Source organism: Littorina saxatilis, linkage group LG6 (genome assembly GCF_037325665.1).
Source record: "Littorina saxatilis isolate snail1 linkage group LG6, US_GU_Lsax_2.0, whole genome shotgun sequence".
Classification (NCBI taxonomy): Eukaryota; Metazoa; Mollusca; class Gastropoda; order Littorinimorpha; family Littorinidae; genus Littorina; species Littorina saxatilis.
The window spans coordinates 11,049,615-11,072,900 of record NC_090250.1 but is presented as its reverse complement, the minus strand read 5'-3'; the positions used below and the strand labels follow the sequence as shown (position 1 = coordinate 11,072,900).

Below are 23,286 nucleotides of genomic sequence, written 5' to 3'. Positions count from 1 at the left end.
GTCTGTCTGTCTGTCTGTCTGTCTGTCTGTCTGTCTGTCTGTCTGTGCGTGTGTGTGTAGAGCGATTCAGACCAAACTACTGGACCGATCTTTATGACATTTTACATGAGAGTTCCTGGGAATGATATCCCCGGATGTATTTGTTTTAGCAATTTTTTTATAAAACGATCCAAATTTACGTTCATCTTATTCTTCATCATTTTGTGATTCCAAAAACATATAAATATGTTATATTTGGATTAAAAACAAGCTCTGAAAATTAAAAATATAAAAATTATGATGAAAATTAAATTTTCGAAATCAATTTAAAAACACTTTCATCTTATTTCTTGTCCGTTCCTGATTCCAAAAACATATAGATATGATATGTTTGGATTAAAAACACGCTCAAAAAGTTAAAACGAAGAGAGGTACAGAAAAGCGTGCTATCCTTCTCAGCGCAACTACTAACTACCCCGCTCTTCTTGTCAATTTCACTGCCTTTGCCACGAGCGGTGGACTTACGATGCTACGAATATACGGTCTTGCTGAAAAAGTATTTTTGCCTTACGCGACTTGTTTTATTATTATCAGGCAGAGGCTGCTTTGTGCCATCCAGCAAATCACATAGATAAAGTCATATCAGGAACATACATACATACATACATACATACATACATACATACATACATACATACATACATACATACATACATACATACATACATACATACATACATACATACATACATACATACATACATACATACATACATACATACATACATACATACATACATACATACATACATACATACATACATACATACATACATACATACATACATACACAATGTTGTACAGATGAAAATAGTCAAGGCATGCACAAATCACAGCCACAAAAACGCTTTTGTCCAACAACCACATGCACCACGGGTGCCTGCCTGAACCCTGCCTACGGTAGGTGATCGCATCAAAACAAACGTGGATGACAAGTGAATGTGAAGCCTAATTGATAAGGTGAATCCGACGGGCGCTGTGGCGGGGTGGTAAGACGTCGGCCTCTAGTAATCGGAAGGTCGAGGGATCGAATCCAGGCCCGGCCTGTTAAGTGTGGAGATTTTTCCGATCTCCCAGGTCAACTTATGTGCAGACCTGCTAGTGGCGTATCCCCCTTCGTGTGTACACGCAAGCACAAGACCAAGTGCGCACGGAAAAGATCCTGTAATCCATGTCAGAGTTCGGTGGGTTATAGAAACACGAAAATACCCAGCATGCTTCCTCCGAAAGCGGCGTATGGCTGCCTTAATGGCGGGGAAAAAACGGTCATACACGTAAAATTCCACTCGTGCAAAAACACGAGTGTGCGTGGGAGTTTCAGCCCACGAAGGCAGAAGAAGAAGAACAAGAACAAGAACAAAAAGAACAAGAACAAGAACAAGAAGACGAAGAAGGTAAGGTGAATCGAGTTGCTACGCCAACAAGCAACGTTTCAAGTGAGCAGGCTTCAAGTTGCATCACATTCACATGGAGAATGTACAACTTGAATCGATGTGCCGCAGGCTATAATGATAATGATAATGATGTCCTTCTTTGCAGCAATGTATCTAAATGATCATATAGCTGCAATTCCTGCCACACAGACTTTTCACATTGCAGGTTGGGGCTGGGTATGAGCAATTTGAGATATGATGTGTTTTACTTGAGCTGAAGACATTTGCTGACAGTGACAGTGGACAGTGACCAGTGACAGTGACCAGTGACAGTGACCAGTGACACAGACACAGACACAGACACAGACACAGACAGTGGGTGTGAAAATAGAGCGAGGCGACTCTTCGCTCTCTCAGCCAATCAAAGTTCACGCTTGTGGAGCGGTGTTTTGCTTTCTCACGGGCCCGCGTCTGCTGTATATAAGGCGGCTGCGCCGGCGAGCTGAGAAGCATTCTCGAATCGCACGACTCGTAGAAACATTCATCATGACTGGCCGTGGTAAAGGAGGAAAGGGTCTCGGAAAGGGGGGCGCCAAGCGTCACAGGAAAGTTTTGCGTGATAACATCCAGGGTATCACCAAGCCCGCTATCCGTCGTCTGGCTCGCCGTGGCGGTGTCAAGCGTATCTCTGGTCTCATCTACGAGGAGACTCGCGGAGTTCTCAAGGTATTCCTGGAGAACGTGATCCGTGATGCCGTCACGTACACTGAGCACGCCAAGAGGAAGACTGTGACCGCCATGGATGTGGTCTACGCCCTCAAACGCCAGGGTCGTACTCTGTACGGCTTCGGTGGTTAGACGCATCAAGTCGCGGATCTCGCATCCACAATAACCCTTCTCCGGTCCTTCTTAGGACCACCTTCATTTTCCCAAGAGGGGCTGAATGTGTCTCGTTGCCACTGCTAACTCCTTCGTGTTTACATATTAAAACACTATTGTTTGTTATTGTTTTGTCATTGATAGTGTCGTCGTAAATCTATACAAGTGTTGGCTACGTAAACAAAAGAGAAGGAGGGAGGGCAGGGGGTTGGATGTATGATTGCAACTGAGCGAAAGGGAACTGTCAAGAAAATGATGAGAGGCAAATAAAATGATCACTTATTGATATCAAATTGGAGCGCTTCAAGCCACAGACGGGGTCAATTTGATGCCAACCAGTGTCGATAGGCGCACAAGCAGAATGGATTATGACGTGCTCATTCATTTGTGCTCATCACACAGAGCTTCACTCATAGAGAAAGGGATCCCTCCCATTGGTGTTGTGTTGCATTAGAGATAGAAAGTAACGATTTGCGGGATAGAAATAATGCATTCTTGACCATGATTTTGTAGTGAGAGTGCTCATTTTGGACAAGAAAGCCGTCCATAGGGCAGAGAGAGAAGGCAAATTGTTGAAATGCATTAGCTGTTGATGTTTGGTCAAATACAGATGACAAATAGGGGTTTGAAATGATCATATGCGCAGGGACAACACAAGGGCTGGAGTTTTTGGTTCGTTAAATGGAGTGTGACTATAGTGCGAGTACTTAGGGAGGGTGTTGAAAGGAAATGTTTATGGTTGCTACGAGTGTAACAATTAGGATGGCAACGAGAGCAGACCAACTCTTTTGGGAAAAATGAAGGTGGCTCTGAAAAGAGCCGGGTTTGGAGGAGTCGGAACCGTTGGAGGGGCAACTTAAGCACGCTCTCCGCGGATACGGCGGGCCAGCTGGATGTCCTTGGGCATGATGGTGACACGCTTGGCATGGATGGCGCACAGGTTGGTGTCCTCAAAGAGACCGACCAGGTAAGCCTCGCTGGCCTCCTGCAGAGCCATGACGGCAGAGCTCTGGAAGCGCAGGTCTGTCTTGAAGTCCTGGGCGATTTCGCGCACCAGACGCTGGAAGGGCAGCTTGCGGATCAGGAGCTCGGTGCTCTTCTGGTAACGACGGATCTCACGAAGAGCCACAGTTCCAGGCCTGTAACGATGAGGTTTCTTGACTCCTCCAGTGGCAGGGGCGCTTTTGCGAGCGGCCTTGGTTGCCAGCTGTTTGCGAGGAGCTTTTCCTCCGGTGGATTTACGGGCGGTTTGCTTGGTACGTGCCATTTCGAAGTTAGAGTCGACTGAGCGGCCAGGAGAGAGAGAGAGAGAGAGAATTTGGGGTTTAACGTCCTCCCAGGTAACTAAGGACCTATATTGGGACATGATTTGGTTATACGCTGTATTGTGGGGGGGGGGGGGGTGGGGGGAGGGGGGAGTGGGCCGGAGCATGATGGGTTGGAGTTGTTTGGATGTTAAAAGTTGTTTGATAAAAGGGTTTGTTATAAAATGTTGTTTCTTTTTGTGCGATATGAGCACGTACCCTTCGCCACGCGAGACACTTTGTGGGGGAGGGGGGATTAAAAGAGTTTTTTGATTCTTTATTATTTCCAAAGTTGTGTTTAAAAAATTGATAAAATTTCAGAGCCACTCTGATAAAAAGTTTTAAAAGTCCAGTTACTTCAAATTGAAGTTAATATGTCTCAGCAATTTACATATATACAGAGGTTGCCTTGCCTTTAAACATATAACATATATATACAACATAGATCTTTCATTCTGTCATTCGTACCCTAAACACATAATAGAATAAAAAAGGAATGGTAAGAGTGGACCTGAGTCCTCTTAAAGTAAAATAGGTTTGTTTATCTACAAATAATCTAGTAAATTAGTTTTAGTTTATTCATTAGGTGTCTTAATTTGGGTGAGTCTTGGTGTGCGGTGCTCGGTGACCCACCCTCAAGAAGAGGCGGGGAGGGGAGGGGGGATGAGGTTGGAGGGAGGGGGGGTAACGGGCCCGTCGCTCCCGTTGGGCGGACACCGGCGGGACGCGCACACCAGATAGGCGAGAGGTTGGAGTATGGTGGTGAGGAGCGTCTCTTTTTATATGGGTGTTTGGTGTGCGGTGCACAGCTACACCCGTGCCAGGTGGAGCAGGGATGCCCTTCGCTCCCGGCGGGGGGGTGCTGGCGAGCTCGCACACCAACTGAGTAGTTGGAATATGGTAGAGAGTATAATGGGTAGACGCCAGGACACGAGCCCCCTTCCTTCTGGGGTGGGGGTGGAGTGGGGGAGGTGTGGGACAGGGACGCGTACCTACTGTACGCACAGGGAGGTGGGGGGGATGGACCGGTTTAGAGCCTTTTTGTACCCGGTACTGTGTTTTAAGCCCGTCCGTTCTGTTAGGCTGGGGTGAAGGTCGGGGGCTGTGGGCCCGTCGCACTGGGCTGTGGCTTCGTCGCACTATGCAGGAGAGATGTTGGGGCATGGTAGTTGAGCTATTTTTGGACATCGCCAGTGCTCCGGCCCCCAGTGGGGAACCGGCCAATGGGAGCGCTCCCTTGTGGGGCGCAGGCATTTGGAGGGTATCAATATACTGGCTACGTCGTTTAGATATGTAGAACTAGTTTGTTTTTAGAACCACTTCCCGAGCGGTGATGTGTATATTGTTTTGCAGACCAGTTTAACATGGCTCCACCCTAGGTCTTTATGATGATGGAGACATTGTGTAGGTGTGAGATTGAGTGTTTTTATGTGTTCATGTAGCCTGTGAAAGTATGTTGTATGTGGACATGCCGTGAAAATGTGGTGAAAATTTACAAGCTCTCCGCATGCGCAGAGGGGTTTGATAAATGTGTATAAACAGCTGTTTGTTCTGATTTTCCTGAACATGGTTAGTAGAGAGAGGGGGAGTACAGGGAACCTGTCCCTCTCTTCCCCTTGATTTTGTTCCTTGTTTAGTAAGTTAATAATTTTAGAGCTGGCCTCTGACAGGGAGACTTTTAAGTTTATGACAAACTGTTTATGTAAGAGTGCGGCTTCCTTCGCCGCACAGTCCGCTAGGTCGTTTCCTCGTATGCCTGTGTGTGAGGGAACATACTGGAGTTGTAGTTCGGTCCCAGTGATGATAATTTGATGGGCCAGGAATTTAATCTCTGTCTGAATTTCTGATCTGTTTTTTGTTTCTGACTGGAGTGCTTGGAGGGAGGATTTAGAGTCTGTGCAGACTACTACTGCGAACGGTTTGTTAGTAAGGTCATTTACGTAGGAAAGCGCCATATAAATGGCGAATAATTCTGCTGTGAAAATGGAAACACCATCGTTTAATTTAAACCTTTTAGTAATTTGGAGGTCGGGAATTACAAACGCACAGCCCACTGAGCCGTCGCTTAATTTTGACCCGTCCGTATATACTTTTAAAAAGTGTACATACTTGGTGTTTATCAGCTCTTTAGCTACCGATCCCGCAAGCAGGGGGTTATCCGATTTTTTTAAGTCTATGGGTAGACTGTCCGCAATAGATGGTATTTCGAGTAGCCAGGGGGGGTGCATAGGAGCGTTGTGTCTTACTATATCTTCAGTCTCTAGATTAACTTTTTTTAGGACTGGTTTGGCATACTCCCATATTGGGTAGATTTTATCATACTGTCTTTGGGATTTCTCTCTTAGCCAGGTATACTTTATGTTATTAAACTGGGTGAAGTCGTCTGTCAGTACTTCATTTGTGGGGTTAGAGTCAGTTGCCGTGGCTCTTAATACATATTGTGTTGCCCGCAACTTTCTTTCTTCAGCTAGGCTTAGCCAGCCCACCTCATCATATGTTGCTTTGTTGTTTGCCGATCTGGGTATATTGAGTGCAATTTTTAGGGCTTTTAACTCTACTGTTTCCAGCAGTTTAAGGTCTGATTTAGGGGCAGCGAAAAAGGCTTCTTGGCCATATGTGAGGCGTGACCGGACAAGTGCTTTAACTATGTCTGTTAAAAACTTCTGTCCCCTGGCCCATGGTTCCGCTCGCAGAAATTTTATCACGCTAATTACTTTGTTTGCTTTTTCTACAAGGTGGTTTATGTGGGGGCCCCAGAGCAGGTTTCTATGAATGACGACCCCTAAGAATTTCACGGTTTTGCTTGGTTTTAGTTTAATGTCACCCACTGTAAGGCGACAGTTATCTAATAACACTTTATGCCTGGATACAACCATGAATACTGTTTTCTCTGCAGAGAGGTCGAAGCCATTTAGGTGCATGTAATCTATCAGGTTATTTACCTTGGTTTGAAAAGGGTTCATTTTGGGTTCTGTTTTGTTATAAATTCTAGGTTTTTGTGTGTCAATGATGACCATATCGTCTGCATACAGTAGGACGGTTGCACCTTTCACGTCTACTAGGTCTATGTCATGGAGCATGACACTGAAGAGAATCGGAGCAATTATACTGCCCTGGGGTACCCCCATTTCTAAGGGGTGTGGGTAAGAGAGAGCGTCGCCCACTTTAACCTGCATGGATCTACCTGTTATGAAATCTTTAATAAAGTTGTACGTGTGGCCTGTGATTCCCAGCCGCTGGATTTTAACGAGTAGGCGGGCGTGCCAGACGGTATCGTAGGCCTTCTTTACGTCGAAAAAGGTAGTTAGTAGAGTTTTGTTTTTACTTGTTAATGTTTTTTTCATTTTTTCCACCAGCCGTACCACGTGGTCTGTGCAGGATCGTCCTTTACGAAAGCCTGCCTGGCAGGGCGGAATAATGTTATTTTTGTCAAGGAAGTACTCCATCCTGTTTTTGATAATACGTTCATAGATTTTCCCTAAGTGGGGGGTGAGTGAGATCGGTCTGTAACTGCTGGGAAGGTTTTTGGGTTTCCCTACTTTGGGGATCGCCACGACTTGTGCTTGTTTCCAGGCTATAGGAATTTTATCATTTTTCCAACATGTATTAAAAAAGTCAGTTAGAATACTTACAAAATGGTTTGGGAGTTGTTTTATCATACTATATGAGATTCTGCATGATCCGGGGGCCTTCTTCACCTGTTTTATTTGTTTAATGGCCTTCCCGCATTCCGAGACAGACATGGCACAGTTTATGGGATTGCTATTATCTGGCTCTGGGTGTTTAAAATCTTTTTCCATTTCAGTACGGAAATGCAGTTTGTCTGGTTCCATGTACTTTAATTTACTAACCCGGGAGAAGGTCTCAGCCAGCACGTCCGCCTTATCCCTGTCTCCTACCGTTAATCTGCCGTTTTCGTTAAGGGGTTTATCTGGAAGTTTAAATCTACCTTTGTGCTGTTTTATCTTTTTCCATACCTTACTGGAGTCTTTATATGATGTTATGTTTTCTGACACGAAGTTTGACCAGTCCTTCAGCTTGGCTTGGGCAGTTACCTTACTGCAATTTCTCTGATGATGTTTCATCAGGTCATAATTTATGTTATTTTGATTCTTTAGAAATCTTTGGGTGATAAGGCGTTTGTTATCTATAAAAGCAGCCAGGAACTAGAGAGACGTTTTATATGGGAAAGGCATTCGCAGCCCTGGCGCGCCGCTCTGATTTTAGCCAATGAAAGCCGTGGAGACATCAGCCGAAGATTCAAGCAACATTACCGTACAGGGCCACTTTTTGGGGGGTCTCTGTGCTGTGCTGTCGTGCGTGTGTGTGTGTGTGTGTGTGTGTGTGTGTGTGTGTGTGTGTGTGTGTGCCGTCAAAAGTACCAGGTACAAAGTATGATAAAGAAAGAAAGGAACGTACAAACTGACAAGCAAGCACACAAAAATGAAACCTTAACACACGCGTGCACAGCTCACAGCTAAATAAATGCTGAGGTGAACGCTCTTGTAAAAAAGTGTGTATGTACAAAGACGAGTTCTTTACATGTTATACGAGCAGGGCGCGCAAGGTGACAAAAACGAAAGAAGCAGTTGTGAAAAAGTGAAGTGAACACTTTTACGAGCGGCACACGTTTTGACAGTAGGAATTTGAGAGACAGCGAAGGAGAGAACATATGCTACACATAAGAGGCTGGCGACTTTGTGCAAAGTAATGGGTGTGCCGCTAATTAGTGTTAGAAAACTGCAACAGAGTAACAGGTATTTTGTCCGTTGTGTCTGAGTGGCGAGGTAGGCGTTTGATTTCTCTGTTTATTCACGTGTTATTTTAACCACAAAGAACTACAACAAAGAACAACAAAGAAAGAACACCATAAAAGTACCAGATATATTTTGAGGGTTGGTAAAAGTTGGTTGAGTTTTGTGAGATGCGTGAGATATATAGTAAATGATTTGTAGGATGACGATGACGATGACGATGACGATGACGATGACGATGACGATGACGATGTAGGTAGCAAGCCAGTTTTGCGGTGATAGCGGTTTGATGCAGTGACAGTGCTGTAGTAGACAGATTGTAGTGACGCCGGCCGGCGGATATTGATGACACTAATTTGACGGTTGACAAGTGATTTTTTTGTTTGTTTATGTAGTTTTGGTTATTTGTTGGATGTTTACTATATGCTTATACGCTTTTACATTATAATGGGTAAATATTATAATGGAGTTTTGTCCCCGAGATAGATGTTGGATCCGTTGGATCCGTTGGTTCCTTGACTACTAAATTAAATATAGGGAAGGAGAGAGAGACATTGTTGTGTACATGTATTGTGTATTGTGTATTGTGTATTGAGTGTGTATTGAGTTGGTTCGTTGGCAACGAGAAATTCATCTCTCTCTGGAAAAAGTGGGTGGTCCTGAGAAGGACCTGTGTGTTTTACGTTTGCCGGTTTGGCCAAACAGCAGTTTTAAGAGTCTACTTGCTGCTGGTGTACTTGGTGACGGCCTTGGTGCCCTCACTGACGGCGTGCTTGGCCAGCTCACCGGGGAGGAGGAGGCGGACCGCGGTCTGGATCTCCCGACTGGTGATGGTGGAGCGCTTGTTGTAGTGGGCCAGTCTGGAAGCTTCAGCGGCGATTCTCTCAAAGATATCGTTGACGAAGCTGTTCATGATAGACATGGCCTTGCTGCTGATGCCAGTGTCGGGGTGCACCTGCTTGAGCACCTTGTAGATGTAGATGGCGTAGCTTTCCTTCCTCTTCCTCTTGCGCTTCTTGTCGCCGGAGCGAACAGCCTTGGCCTTGCCGGCCTTCTTGGCGCCTTTGGAGCTAACTTTGGGTGGCATGGTTGATTCGTCTGCGGGTTGTGAGTCGCAAAAGGTAGCGCCGCCGAGGATGATGCTTCTGTCCCACGGACATGCGTCCATTAGGGAGGGGATTTGTTCATACGCTATTGGCTTTGGGAGGGAGGAAGGAAGGGGCACCTGTCTACAAGGGAGGTGCAGAATTGAAATCCGCTATAAATTAGTGATAACATCTGTTGGATAAAAGAATATGGTAAGGGAATATATTTTCACACGCTTGTGGTGGGGATGGGCCAATAAAGGAATGTATATTTATTTTTTTCCGCTGTTAAAATTGATAAAACTCAGGACCACCTTATCATAAAAAATAAAAGTCCGATGGAGGGATATAAACACTATGTACATGATGATGGTGATTGATATAAAGGGATAGAGTTAAAGGTTTCATTCTCACGCACAAAACAGCGAGAAGACAAAACATAAATACAACGAGTAAATTTAGAGAGGAACAACCGTTCTTCTGGTGATAAAAAAGAGAGCGGCCGAGGCCGCCGCCGGATCAGAATGCCCACAGCTTTTGATAAAATAGCGTGTATTCTTAAAAGCTGAGTTTAAAAGCTTTGTTTGGTGTTTAACGTCGCCTTCAACCAATCAAGGTTATATAGCGACGGGAATATTGTTACAACAGTTTATTAAAATGTTATGGCTAAAAAGGAACAAGTATGAGTGTGTGTTGGTGTGCGGTGCACGGCACCCCGCCCGCCAGGTGGAGCAGGGGACGCCCTTCGCTCCCGGCAGACGGGTACCGGCGAGATCTCGCACACCAACAAAAAGGTCTGGTGTACAGTCACCCGCCTGTAGGGTGGAACAAGCACTGTCCTTCGATCCCCACTCGGCGGGCGCTGGTACACATAATATGGTGGCGAATGTTGAGGTGTGGTAAAGTTAGGGCGACGTCTCAACACAATCCCCCGTCCTCCTGGGGTAGGGGTGGAGTGGGGAAGGTGGGATAGGGAAGTGTGTACCAACCTGTACACACTGGGAGTTGGGGGATGGACCGGTTGAGAACCTTTTTGAACGCGGCACTGTATTTATAGCCCGTCCGTTCTGTTAGGCTGGGGATGGTGAACGGGGGCAGGAGACGTCTAACCCTAAGGTGCGGCAGGAGTGTGGACAACGGCAGACTACACCCACGCTCCCATGGTTGAGTGGTAGACCGATCGACACATCAAAAGAGAGTGCGACCAGCCCAGGTCTTTATGTTTTGTTAGGTAGTCCTGCGGGCCTAGTCCAAAGGCTAGGCCATGATCGCGCAGGACTCTAAAAGAAATGATATTGGCGTTGCAATTTTCAAAAATGTGGTTATAGCTGATGGGAGACCCGCACGAGCACAATGGTTTAAAGATTTTAAACTTTGTGGCTCTAGTGCGGAGTCTCCTAAATATTTGGGTTAGTGCTGAGGGGAACGTGGGTGTCTCAAGTTTAATAACATGGTTAGGTACTAAGGCCCTCCCTGCTGCATAGAGCTTGGAGTAAACCTCCGGGAGGGAAAAGCCTACGTCTGTGGTCACATCAGGGGACCCTGTCGCCAATTTGGCGGCAGCGTCAGCCATTTCGTTCCCCGTGAGCCCTACGTGGGACGGAACCCACTGTATGTCCACGGGGGTGCCAGCAGAAATAATTTGATGGCAGATTAATTTTATATCGTATAGCACCTCCATACGGTTACTGGAACCGTACAGAAGCGCTTGTACTGAGGACAGAGAGTCAGTGCATAAAACTATACTATGGGGGTTAACTGGAATATCATTAATGTATGTGAGGGCCATAAGAATGGCAAAAAGTTCAGCTGTAAAAATAGACACTCCGTCATTCAGGCGGTAGTGTTTAGTGACTTTTAGTTCCGGGATGACAAAGGCGCAGCCTACCCTCCCATTATCCAGCTTAGAGCCGTCTGTAAATATCTTTAGGTGTTGGGAAAATTTCTTGTGAAGAAGGTCATTGGCCAACATGGCCAGAAAATGAGGGTTATCCTGCTTTGTGGCCTCCGTCCCCAGGTCGCAATGAAAAGCAGGCGTTTCAAGCAGCCAGGGGGGGTAAGGAGGAACAGGTATTTTTTCAGGTATGACTTTATTAGTTATGCTGTGGTTTATGATGGGTTGAATATAATTTATCAGTGGCTGACACCTTGTCATCACACGGAGACCCCGTTTATTTGTAACTGGCATATTTTCATATTGTGGGAAATCTTCTAGTACATCGTCTACCGTGTTGTCCACACGTCCCGCACGCACATAGTAACGCGCAGCGCAGAGGCGGCGTTTGTCATCAAGACTCATCCAGCCAGCCTCCTGGTACACAGCCGAGTGGCTGGACCAGGGGAGGAGCCCCAGCGCTATGCGAAGCGCCTTGCACTCCACCCCACGGAGGCGGCCTAGGGCCTCTGCGCTGGCGGAAAAGAAAGCCTCCTGACCGTACGTCAAGCGTGATCTGATCAGCGCATTGACGATGGTCAGGAGAAACTTTTGGCCTCGGGCCCAGGGTTCACTATTTAGTATTTTTAATATACCTAACGCACGTTGGGCTTTTTGGACGAGATTCTCAATATGGACAGACCATGAAAGATTTTTTTCAACCGTAACACCTAGGAATTTTACGGTGTTACTTGGTTTGATGATTTTATTGTTTACAGTTATAAAGCATTTTTATGGAGAAGTTGTTGTCGACTAGCGACGAAAAAAACAGTTTTCTCAGGGGCTAGGGCAAAACCATTTAAGGTCATGTACCCACATAGATTATCAACATTGGTCTGGTAGCTGTCCATAGAGATCTCGTCCTTTCTACCTTTGGCCCCTCTAGGAATAGGCTTTTTGGTATCCAGGAGGGCTAGATCGTCAGCATAAAGTAGGACGGTCGCTCCCCCCACGTCCACACTGTCAATATCGTGCAACATAATACTGAACAGGGCCGGGGCGATAATACTCCCCTGGGGCACCCCCATGTCCAGTTTATGGGACGCAGAGAGAGCAGAACCGACTTTAACGTGTAACGTTCTGTCAGAAATAAAGGTTTTAATGAAATTATATATGTGGCCTGACAGGCCAATATTTTTAAGCTTTTGGAGTAACCTGTTGTGCCAGACACTGTCGTAGGCACCCTTTACATCAAAAAAGGTACCTAGCAGTGAGTTAGTTTTATAGGCTAGAGTTTTCCTTATGCGTTCAACAAAATTGACAACATGGTCCGTGCAGGACCGGCCCTTTCTAAAGCCGGCCTGGCATTTAGGTATTATGTGATTCCGCTGAAGGTAAAACTCGAGCCTCCTGTGGACGAGTCGCTCATAGAGCTTACCCAGGTGGGGCGTTAGGGAGATGGGCCTATAGCTGGTGGGGAGATCGCCCGGTTTCCCGTTTTTGGGGATGCCCACCACCTGGGCCTCCTTCCACGCACAAGGGATCTGGTTACTTAACCAACAGAAGTTAAAAAACGTATGGAGGGTTTTAAGAAAGCAGTCCGGGAAGTGCTTAATCATCTGATAGCAGATCGGGTCGGCACCAGCCGCCTTCTTGACTGACTTTAGCTGTCTAATGACTGTAGCTAGCTCTGTAAAACGGAGTTCGCTATTGACAGGCAAGTCGTCGTCACAGGCGGGGTGCACGAAACCCTCTTCCTGGTTAAGACGGTATTTTAAGCAGTCTGGGTTAAGGAAACGACTTTGACTAGCCCGGGCGAACGTTTCAGCCAGCGCCTCTGCCTTCTCTGAGTTGTTGGCAGTCAGGCGCTGGCCTACTTTGAGCGGCTTATCGGGCGTAGTACGACGTCTTTTAAATTGTTTTATTCTTTGCCACACTTTAACAGTGTCTTTATAAGTGTGGGCGTTTTCTGCACAGAATAGCTCCCAATCTTTAAGTTTTGCTGAGGCAATAATACGATTGCACTCAGCCTGTGAATCTTTCATTAATCTATAATTAAACTGGTTACTGTTTACCAAGTATTTACGGATAAAGTACCGTTTATCTTTTATGGCAACGTCGCACTCCTCGTTCCACCAAGAAACTTGCTGGGAACGGGCGCGTCCGTTGCCACTAGATTTTTTAGGTATGCTGACGTCTGCCGCTCCCAGGATACACGTGCGCAGGTTATCATAATATGCATTCACGTCCGGGGAGGAGAGGTCATGTACACTACTCTCCTCAAGCCGACCGCGCTCTTTTATACAGTGCGCAAACACTCGCGCCGGCAGTGCCGCCAAAGGGGCGCTCGCCATTGGTGGATTTTGCCGTTGACTCGACGTGCAGTTGGAGGGCTAGTGATGGGTATAAAAGGGGTCGGTCGCGTCGGCGTTGGCATTATTGGATTCGTTCGCTTTGCGTACGAATTTTTCAAACATCATCCAACTTGCATCATGTCTGGTCGCGGCAAAGGAGGAAAGGTTAAGGGAAAGAGCAAGTCTCGCTCGTCCCGTGCTGGACTTCAGTTCCCCGTGGGTCGTATCCACCGTCTGTTGCGCAAGGGCAACTACGCCGAGCGTGTGGGTGCCGGTGCCCCCGTGTACCTGGCTGCCGTGCTCGAGTACTTGGCCGCTGAGGTCCTGGAGTTGGCAGGCAACGCTGCCCGCGACAACAAGAAGACGAGAATCATCCCCCGTCACCTGCAGCTGGCCATCCGCAACGACGAGGAGTTGAACAAACTTCTGTCGGGTGTGACCATCGCCCAGGGTGGTGTGCTGCCCAACATCCAGGCTGTGCTTCTGCCCAAGAAGTCCCAGACCAAGGCTCCCGGTGGCAAGGCATAACAACTTTGCCTCTTTCACCTTCTTCTACAACAGGTCCTTCTCAGGACCACCTATTTTTTCCCAAGAGAGATAGACGTCTCGTTGCTTGCTTTGCCAGTGAAAAAGTGGTGTTGTGTTGTTTTGGTTTTGTTTTTTGTCGTCAATGTCCCAGCCGTTTTGGGGGTTGTTATTACTTATAGCCACTACACAATTCAGACGTAAACAACATCATTACACATACACAAATTCAATAATAATCAGCATCACAACAAGTCGTCATGAAAGTGCGAATAGACCAAGGGTTAAAATTAATAAACCCTCATTACATTTAGTCAAGTTTTGACTAAATGTTTTAACATAGAGGGGGAATCGAGACGAGGGTCGTATGTATGTATGTATGTATGTATGTATGTATGTATGTATGTATGTATGTATGTATGTATGTATGTATGTATGTATGTATGTATGTATGTATGTATGTATGTATGTATGTGTCTGTGTGTCTGTGTGTGTCTGTGTCTGTGTGTCTGTGTGTCTGTGTGTGTCTGTGTCTGTGTGTCTCGGTGTGTCTCTGTGTGTCTGTGTCTGTCTGTGTCTGTCTGTCTGTCTGTCTGTCTGTCTGTCTGTCTGTCTGTGCGTGTGTGTGTAGAGCGATTCAGACCAAACTACTGGACCGATCTTTATGACATTTTACATGAGAGTTCCTGGGAATGATATCCCCGGATGTATTTGTTTTAGCAATTTTTTTATAAAACGATCCAAATTTACGTTCATCTTATTCTTCATCATTTTGTGATTCCAAAAACATATAAATATGTTATATTTGGATTAAAAACAAGCTCTGAAAATTAAAAATATAAAAATTATGATGAAAATTAAATTTTCGAAATCAATTTAAAAACACTTTCATCTTATTTCTTGTCCGTTCCTGATTCCAAAAACATATAGATATGATATGTTTGGATTAAAAACACGCTCAAAAAGTTAAAACGAAGAGAGGTACAGAAAAGCGTGCTATCCTTCTCAGCGCAACTACTAACTACCCCGCTCTTCTTGTCAATTTCACTGCCTTTGCCACGAGCGGTGGACTTACGATGCTACGAATATACGGTCTTGCTGAAAAAGTATTTTTGCCTTACGCGACTTGTTTTATTATTATCAGGCAGAGGCTGCTTTGTGCCATCCAGCAAATCACATAGATAAAGTCATATCAGGAACATACATACATACATACATACATACATACATACATACATACATACATACATACATACATACATACATACATACATACATACATACATACATACATACATACATACATACATACATACATACATACATACATACATACATACATACATACATACATACATACATACATACATACATACATACATACACAATGTTGTACAGATGAAAATAGTCAAGGCATGCACAAATCACAGCCACAAAAACGCTTTTGTCCAACAACCACATGCACCACGGGTGCCTGCCTGAACCCTGCCTACGGTAGGTGATCGCATCAAAACAAACGTGGATGACAAGTGAATGTGAAGCCTAATTGATAAGGTGAATCCGACGGGCGCTGTGGCGGGGTGGTAAGACGTCGGCCTCTAGTAATCGGAAGGTCGAGGGATCGAATCCAGGCCCGGCCTGTTAAGTGTGGAGATTTTTCCGATCTCCCAGGTCAACTTATGTGCAGACCTGCTAGTGGCGTATCCCCCTTCGTGTGTACACGCAAGCACAAGACCAAGTGCGCACGGAAAAGATCCTGTAATCCATGTCAGAGTTCGGTGGGTTATAGAAACACGAAAATACCCAGCATGCTTCCTCCGAAAGCGGCGTATGGCTGCCTTAATGGCGGGGAAAAAACGGTCATACACGTAAAATTCCACTCGTGCAAAAACACGAGTGTGCGTGGGAGTTTCAGCCCACGAAGGCAGAAGAAGAAGAACAAGAACAAGAACAAAAAGAACAAGAACAAGAACAAGAAGACGAAGAAGGTAAGGTGAATCGAGTTGCTACGCCAACAAGCAACGTTTCAAGTGAGCAGGCTTCAAGTTGCATCACATTCACATGGAGAATGTACAACTTGAATCGATGTGCCGCAGGCTATAATGATAATGATAATGATGTCCTTCTTTGCAGCAATGTATCTAAATGATCATATAGCTGCAATTCCTGCCACACAGACTTTTCACATTGCAGGTTGGGGCTGGGTATGAGCAATTTGAGATATGATGTGTTTTACTTGAGCTGAAGACATTTGCTGACAGTGACAGTGGACAGTGACCAGTGACAGTGACCAGTGACAGTGACCAGTGACACAGACACAGACACAGACACAGACACAGACAGTGGGTGTGAAAATAGAGCGAGGCGACTCTTCGCTCTCTCAGCCAATCAAAGTTCACGCTTGTGGAGCGGTGTTTTGCTTTCTCACGGGCCCGCGTCTGCTGTATATAAGGCGGCTGCGCCGGCGAGCTGAGAAGCATTCTCGAATCGCACGACTCGTAGAAACATTCATCATGACTGGCCGTGGTAAAGGAGGAAAGGGTCTCGGAAAGGGGGGCGCCAAGCGTCACAGGAAAGTTTTGCGTGATAACATCCAGGGTATCACCAAGCCCGCTATCCGTCGTCTGGCTCGCCGTGGCGGTGTCAAGCGTATCTCTGGTCTCATCTACGAGGAGACTCGCGGAGTTCTCAAGGTATTCCTGGAGAACGTGATCCGTGATGCCGTCACGTACACTGAGCACGCCAAGAGGAAGACTGTGACCGCCATGGATGTGGTCTACGCCCTCAAACGCCAGGGTCGTACTCTGTACGGCTTCGGTGGTTAGACGCATCAAGTCGCGGATCTCGCATCCACAATAACCCTTCTCCGGTCCTTCTTAGGACCACCTTCATTTTCCCAAGAGGGGCTGAATGTGTCTCGTTGCCACTGCTAACTCCTTCGTGTTTACATATTAAAACACTATTGTTTGTTATTGTTTTGTCATTGATAGTGTCGTCGTAAATCTATACAAGTGTTGGCTACGTAAACAAAAGAGAAGGAGGGAGGGCAGGGGGTTGGATGTATGATTGCAACTGAGCGAAAGGGAACTGTCAAGAAAATGATGAGAGGCAAATAAAATGATCACTTATTGATATCAAATTGGAGCGCTTCAAGCCACAGACGGGGTCAATTTGATGCCAACCAGTGTCGATAGGCGCACAAGCAGAATGGATTATGACGTGCTCATTCATTTGTGCTCATCACACAGAGCTTCACTCATAGAGAAAGGGATCCCTCCCATTGGTGTTGTGTTGCATTAGAGATAGAAAGTAACGATTTGCGGGATAGAAATAATGCATTCTTGACCATGATTTTGTAGTGAGAGTGCTCATTTTGGACAAGAAAGCCGTCCATAGGGCAGAGAGAGAAGGCAAATTGTTGAAATGCATTAGCTGTTGATGTTTGGTCAAATACAGATGACAAATAGGGGTTTGAAATGATCATATGCGCAGGGACAACACAAGGGCTGGAGTTTTTGGTTCGTTAAATGGAGTGTGACTATAGTGCGAGTACTTAGGGAGGGTGTTGAAAGGAAATGTTTATGGTTGCTACGAGTGTAACAATTAGGATGGCAACGAGAGCAGACCAACTCTTTTGGGAAAAATGAAGGTGGCTCTGAAAAGAGCCGGGTTTGGAGGAGTCGGAACCGTTGGAGGGGCAACTTAAGCACGCTCTCCGCGGATACGGCGGGCCAGCTGGATGTCCTTGGGCATGATGGTGACACGCTTGGCATGGATGGCGCACAGGTTGGTGTCCTCAAAGAGACCGACCAGGTAAGCCTCGCTGGCCTCCTGCAGAGCCATGACGGCAGAGCTCTGGAAGCGCAGGTCTGTCTTGAAGTCCTGGGCGATTTCGCGCACCAGACGCTGGAAGGGCAGCTTGCGGATCAGGAGCTCGGTGCTCTTCTGGTAACGACGGATCTCACGAAGAGCCACAGTTCCAGGCCTGTAACGATGAGGTTTCTTGACTCCTCCAGTGGCAGGGGCGCTTTTGCGAGCGGCCTTGGTTGCCAGCTGTTTGCGAGGAGCTTTTCCTCCGGTGGATTTACGGGCGGTTTGCTTGGTACGTGCCATTTCGAAGTTAGAGTCGACTGAGCGGCCAGGAGAGAGAGAGAGAGAGAATTTGGGGTTTAACGTCCTCCCAGGTAACTAAGGACCTATATTGGGACATGATTTGGTTATACGCTGTATTGTGGGGGGGGGGGGGGTGGGGGGAGGGGGGAGTGGGCCGGAGCATGATGGGTTGGAGTTGTTTGGATGTTAAAAGTTGTTTGATAAAAGGGTTTGTTATAAAATGTTGTTTCTTTTTGTGCGATATGAGCACGTACCCTTCGCCACGCGAGACACTTTGTGGGGGAGGGGGGATTAAAAGAGTTTTTTGATTCTTTATTATTTCCAAAGTTGTGTTTAAAAAATTGATAAAATTTCAGAGCCACTCTGATAAAAAGTTTTAAAAGTCCAGTTACTTCAAATTGAAGTTAATATGTCTCAGCAATTTACATATATACAGAGGTTGCCTTGCCTTTAAACATATAACATATATATACAACATAGATCTTTCATTCTGTCATTCGTACCCTAAACACATAATAGAATAAAAAAGGAATGGTAAGAGTGGACCTGAGTCCTCTTAAAGTAAAATAGGTTTGTTTATCTACAAATAATCTAGTAAATTAGTTTTAGTTTATTCATTAGGTGTCTTAATTTGGGTGAGTCTTGGTGTGCGGTGCTCGGTGACCCACCCTCAGGAAGAGGCGGAGAGGGGAGGGGGGATGAGGTTGGAGGGAGGGGTGGTAACGGGCCCGTCGCTCCCGTTGGGCGGACACCGGCGGGACGCGCACACCAGATAGGCGAGAGGTTGGAGTATGGTGGTGAGGAGCGTCTCTTTTTATATGGGTGTTTGGTGTGCGGTGCACAGCTACACCCGTGCCAGGTGGAGCAGGGATGCCCTTCGCTCCCGGCGGGGGGGTGCTGGCGAGCTCGCACACCAACTGAGTAGTTGGAATATGGTAGAGAGTATAATGGGTAGACGCCAGGACACGAGCCCCCTTCCTTCTGGGGTGGGGGTGGAGTGGGGGAGGTGTGGGACAGGGACGCGTACCTACTGTACGCACAGGGAGGTGGGGGGGATGGACCGGTTTAGAGCCTTTTTGTACCCGGTACTGTGTTTTAAGCCCGTCCGTTCTGTTAGGCTGGGGTGAAGGTCGGGGGCTGTGGGCCCGTCGCACTGGGCTGTGGCTTCGTCGCACTATGCAGGAGAGATGTTGGGGCATGGTAGTTGAGCTATTTTTGGACATCGCCAGTGCTCCGGCCCCCAGTGGGGAACCGGCCAATGGGAGCGCTCCCTTGTGGGGCGCAGGCATTTGGAGGGTATCAATATACTGGCTACGTCGTTTAGATATGTAGAACTAGTTTGTTTTTAGAACCACTTCCCGAGCGGTGATGTGTATATTGTTTTGCAGACCAGTTTAACATGGCTCCACCCTAGGTCTTTATGATGATGGAGACATTGTGTAGGTGTGAGATTGAGTGTTTTTATGTGTTCATGTAGCCTGTGAAAGTATGTTGTATGTGGACATGCCGTGAAAATGTGGTGAAAATTTACAAGCTCTCCGCATGCGCAGAGGGGTTTGATAAATGTGTATAAACAGCTGTTTGTTCTGATTTTCCTGAACATGGTTAGTAGAGAGAGGGGGAGTACAGGGAACCTGTCCCTCTCTTCCCCTTGATTTTGTTCCTTGTTTAGTAAGTTAATAATTTTAGAGCTGGCCTCTGACAGGGAGACTTTTAAGTTTATGACAAACTGTTTATGTAAGAGTGCGGCTTCCTTCGCCGCACAGTCCGCTAGGTCGTTTCCTCGTATGCCTGTGTGTGAGGGAACATACTGGAGTTGTAGTTCGGTCCCAGTGATGATAATTTGATGGGCCAGGAATTTAATCTCTGTCTGAATTTCTGATCTGTTTTTTGTTTCTGACTGGAGTGCTTGGAGGGAGGATTTAGAGTCTGTGCAGACTACTACTGCGAACGGTTTGTTAGTAAGGTCATTTACGTAGGAAAGCGCCATATAAATGGCGAATAATTCTGCTGTGAAAATGGAAACACCATCGTTTAATTTAAACCTTTTAGTAATTTGGAGGTCGGGAATTACAAACGCACAGCCCACTGAGCCGTCGCTTAATTTTGACCCGTCCGTATATACTTTTAAAAAGTGTACATACTTGGTGTTTATCAGCTCTTTAGCTACCGATCCCGCAAGCAGGGGGTTATCCGATTTTTTTAAGTCTATGGGTAGACTGTCCGCAATAGATGGTATTTCGAGTAGCCAGGGGGGGTGCATAGGAGCGTTGTGTCTTACTATATCTTCAGTCTCTAGATTAACTTTTTTTAGGACTGGTTTGGCATACTCCCATATTGGGTAGATTTTATCATACTGTCTTTGGGATTTCTCTCTTAGCCAGGTATACTTTATGTTATTAAACTGGGTGAAGTCGTCTGTCAGTACTTCATTTGTGGGGTTAGAGTCAGTTGCCGTGGCTCTTAATACATATTGTGTTGCCCGCAACTTTCTTTCTTCAGCTAGGCTTAGCCAGCCCACCTCATCATATGTTGCTTTGTTGTTTGCCGATCTGGGTATATTGAGTGCAATTTTTAGGGCTTTTAACTCTACTGTTTCCAGCAGTTTAAGGTCTGATTTAGGGGCAGCGAAAAAGGCTTCTTGGCCATATGTGAGGCGTGACCGGACAAGTGCTTTAACTATGTCTGTTAAAAACTTCTGTCCCCTGGCCCATGGTTCCGCTCGCAGAAATTTTATCACGCTAATTACTTTGTTTGCTTTTTCTACAAGGTGGTTTATGTGGGGGCCCCAGAGCAGGTTTCTATGAATGACGACCCCTAAGAATTTCACGGTTTTGCTTGGTTTTAGTTTAATGTCACCCACTGTAAGGCGACAGTTATCTAATAACACTTTATGCCTGGATACAACCATGAATACTGTTTTCTCTGCAGAGAGGTCGAAGCCATTTAGGTGCATGTAATCTATCAGGTTATTTACCTTGGTTTGAAAAGGATTCATTTTGGGTTCTGTTTTGTTATAAATTCTAGGTTTTTGTGTGTCAATGATGACCATATCGTCTGCATACAGTAGGACGGTTGCACCTTTCACGTCTACTAGGTCTATGTCATGGAGCATGACACTGAAGAGAATCGGAGCAATTATACTGCCCTGGGGTACCCCCATTTCTAAGGGGTGTGGGTAAGAGAGAGCGTCGCCCACTTTAACCTGCATGGATCTACCTGTTATGAAATCTTTAATAAAGTTGTACGTGTGGCCTGTGATTCCCAGCCGCTGGATTTTAACGAGTAGGCGGGCGTGCCAGACGGTATCGTAGGCCTTCTTTACGTCGAAAAAGGTAGTTAGTAGGGTTTTGTTTTTACTTGTTAATGTTTTTTTCATTTTTTCCACCAGCCGTACCACGTGGTCTGTGCAGGATCGTCCTTTGCGAAAGCCTGCCTGGCAGGGCGGAATAATGTTATTTTTGTCAAGGAAGTACTCCATCCTGTTTTTGATAATACGTTCATAGATTTTCCCTAAGTGGGGGGTGAGTGAGATCGGTCTGTAACTGCTGGGAAGGTTTTTGGGTTTCCCTACTTTGGGGATCGCCACGACTTGTGCTTGTTTCCAGGCTATAGGAATTTTATCATTTTTCCAACATGTATTAAAAAAGTCAGTTAGAATACTTACAAAATGGTTTGGGAGTTGTTTTATCATACTATATGAGATTCTGCATGATCCGGGGGCCTTCTTCGCCTGCTTTATTTGTTTAATGGCCTTCCCGCATTCCGAGACAGACATGGCACAGTTTATGGGATTGCTATTATCTGGCTCTGGGTGTTTAAAATCTTTTTCCATTTCAGTACGGAAATGCAGTTTGTCTGGTTCCATGTACTTTAATTTACTAACCCGGGAGAAGGTCTCAGCCAGCACGTCCGCCTTATCCCTGTCTCCTACCGTTAATCTGCCGTTATCGTTAAGGGGTTTATCTGGAAGTTTAAATCTACCTTTGTGCTGTTTTATCTTTTTCCATACCTTACTGGAGTCTCTATATGATGTTATGTTTTCTGACACGAAGTTTGACCAGTCCTTCAGCTTGGCTTGGGCAGTTACCTTACTGCAATTTCTCTGATGATGTTTCATCAGGTCATAATTTATGTTATTTTGATTCTTTAGAAATCTTTGGGTGATAAGGCGTTTGTTATCTATGGCTTCCTGACATTCCTCATTCCACCAGGAGGCAGGCTGGGTTTTACCTGTGAACTTTTTAAATGTTTTTTTAGGTATGCTACGGTCAGCTGCGTCTATAATGCAGTTTCGCAAGTTGTTATAATATATTTCGATATCGTTATCTTGAACGTCCTCTGCTGAGGGTTTTTGTAGTAGCTGTTGAAAAAGCGACCAGTCCGCTAAGTTGTAATTATACTCTGCTTTCCTATTTTTATTTTCATGTCCGGGGTCAGTGTTATACAGGGTAATCAAAATAGCTAGGTGGTCGGATTGCAGGGTGTCTGGAAAGACTGTCCAGTCAGAATTTAGGTAGATGTCCGTGCTGACCAGGGACAGGTCTATGGCAGAGGGTTTATGATTGTGAACGTCCGGTATCCGAGTAACGGAACCGTCGTTTAGTAATTGTAGAAGAGAGTTATTTATGTTGTCAGCGAGGTGGCTGGTTTTGTTTTTAACATAAGGGTCCCACATGTTGTGATGGTCATTAAAATCTCCCACTATCATCCAGTGGCCTGCATTTTCGTTTAGCTCAGTCAGCCATGCTGAATCCTCTATTTTGCTGCATCCCTTAGGATAATAAACATTTACTAAGTTGATTTTTTTGCCGTATTTTGATGGTATCTGGACGGCACAGGAGTGTCCGAGTGGGTTAGGTGTTACCGGCGATTTTATGGCTTCGTACGATAGCCCGCACTTAATATATGTTACCACTTTTAGCCATTTGCCTTTGTCTTTAAGGTCAATAACAGGTGGGTAATAGAAGCCCTCCAGGTTTGGTAA

At 45.8% G+C, this 23,286-nt stretch overlaps 6 protein-coding genes across 6 annotated transcripts; 3 read left to right on the top strand and 3 right to left on the bottom strand.

The window, feature by feature from the left end:
- Positions 1 to 1,915: 1,915 nt before the first annotated feature.
- On the top strand, positions 1,916 to 2,570 carry LOC138968089 (histone H4). The gene has a single exon (XM_070340651.1). It carries the CDS (start codon positions 1,959 to 1,961, stop codon positions 2,268 to 2,270), a length of 312 nt encoding a protein of 103 aa, XP_070196752.1. The 5' UTR covers positions 1,916 to 1,958; the 3' UTR covers positions 2,271 to 2,570.
- Positions 2,571 to 3,052: 482 nt separating this feature from the next.
- Positions 3,053 to 3,558, bottom strand: LOC138968088 (histone H3). Its single transcript, XM_070340650.1, has one exon. It carries the CDS (start codon positions 3,556 to 3,558, stop codon positions 3,148 to 3,150), a length of 411 nt encoding a protein of 136 aa, XP_070196751.1. The 3' UTR covers positions 3,053 to 3,147.
- Positions 3,559 to 9,001: 5,443 nt separating this feature from the next.
- Positions 9,002 to 9,475, bottom strand: LOC138968086 (histone H2B, gonadal). The gene has a single exon (XM_070340649.1). The coding sequence runs from the start codon at positions 9,434 to 9,436 to the stop codon at positions 9,068 to 9,070; it is 369 nt and encodes a 122-aa protein (XP_070196750.1). The 5' UTR covers positions 9,437 to 9,475; the 3' UTR covers positions 9,002 to 9,067.
- Positions 9,476 to 13,597: 4,122 nt separating this feature from the next.
- LOC138968085 (histone H2A-like) lies at positions 13,598 to 14,479 on the top strand. The gene has a single exon (XM_070340648.1). The coding sequence runs from the start codon at positions 13,707 to 13,709 to the stop codon at positions 14,187 to 14,189; it is 483 nt and encodes a 160-aa protein (XP_070196749.1). The 5' UTR covers positions 13,598 to 13,706; the 3' UTR covers positions 14,190 to 14,479.
- Positions 14,480 to 16,656: 2,177 nt separating this feature from the next.
- On the top strand, positions 16,657 to 17,311 carry LOC138968084 (histone H4). The gene has a single exon (XM_070340647.1). It carries the CDS (start codon positions 16,700 to 16,702, stop codon positions 17,009 to 17,011), a length of 312 nt encoding a protein of 103 aa, XP_070196748.1. The 5' UTR covers positions 16,657 to 16,699; the 3' UTR covers positions 17,012 to 17,311.
- Positions 17,312 to 17,793: 482 nt separating this feature from the next.
- LOC138968083 (histone H3) lies at positions 17,794 to 18,299 on the bottom strand. The gene has a single exon (XM_070340646.1). The coding sequence runs from the start codon at positions 18,297 to 18,299 to the stop codon at positions 17,889 to 17,891; it is 411 nt and encodes a 136-aa protein (XP_070196747.1). The 3' UTR covers positions 17,794 to 17,888.
- Between the last annotated feature and the right edge of the window lie 4,987 nt (positions 18,300 to 23,286).

Coding starts and splice junctions, on each gene's coding strand:
- LOC138968084 (XM_070340647.1), top strand. CDS start 16,700: ATGACTGGCCGTGGTAAAGGAGGAAAGGGTCTCGGAAAGGGGGGCGCC.
- LOC138968089 (XM_070340651.1), top strand. CDS start 1,959: ATGACTGGCCGTGGTAAAGGAGGAAAGGGTCTCGGAAAGGGGGGCGCC.
- LOC138968083 (XM_070340646.1), bottom strand. CDS start 18,299: ATGGCACGTACCAAGCAAACCGCCCGTAAATCCACCGGAGGAAAAGCT.
- LOC138968088 (XM_070340650.1), bottom strand. CDS start 3,558: ATGGCACGTACCAAGCAAACCGCCCGTAAATCCACCGGAGGAAAAGCT.
- LOC138968085 (XM_070340648.1), top strand. CDS start 13,707: ATGGGTATAAAAGGGGTCGGTCGCGTCGGCGTTGGCATTATTGGATTC.
- LOC138968086 (XM_070340649.1), bottom strand. CDS start 9,436: ATGCCACCCAAAGTTAGCTCCAAAGGCGCCAAGAAGGCCGGCAAGGCC.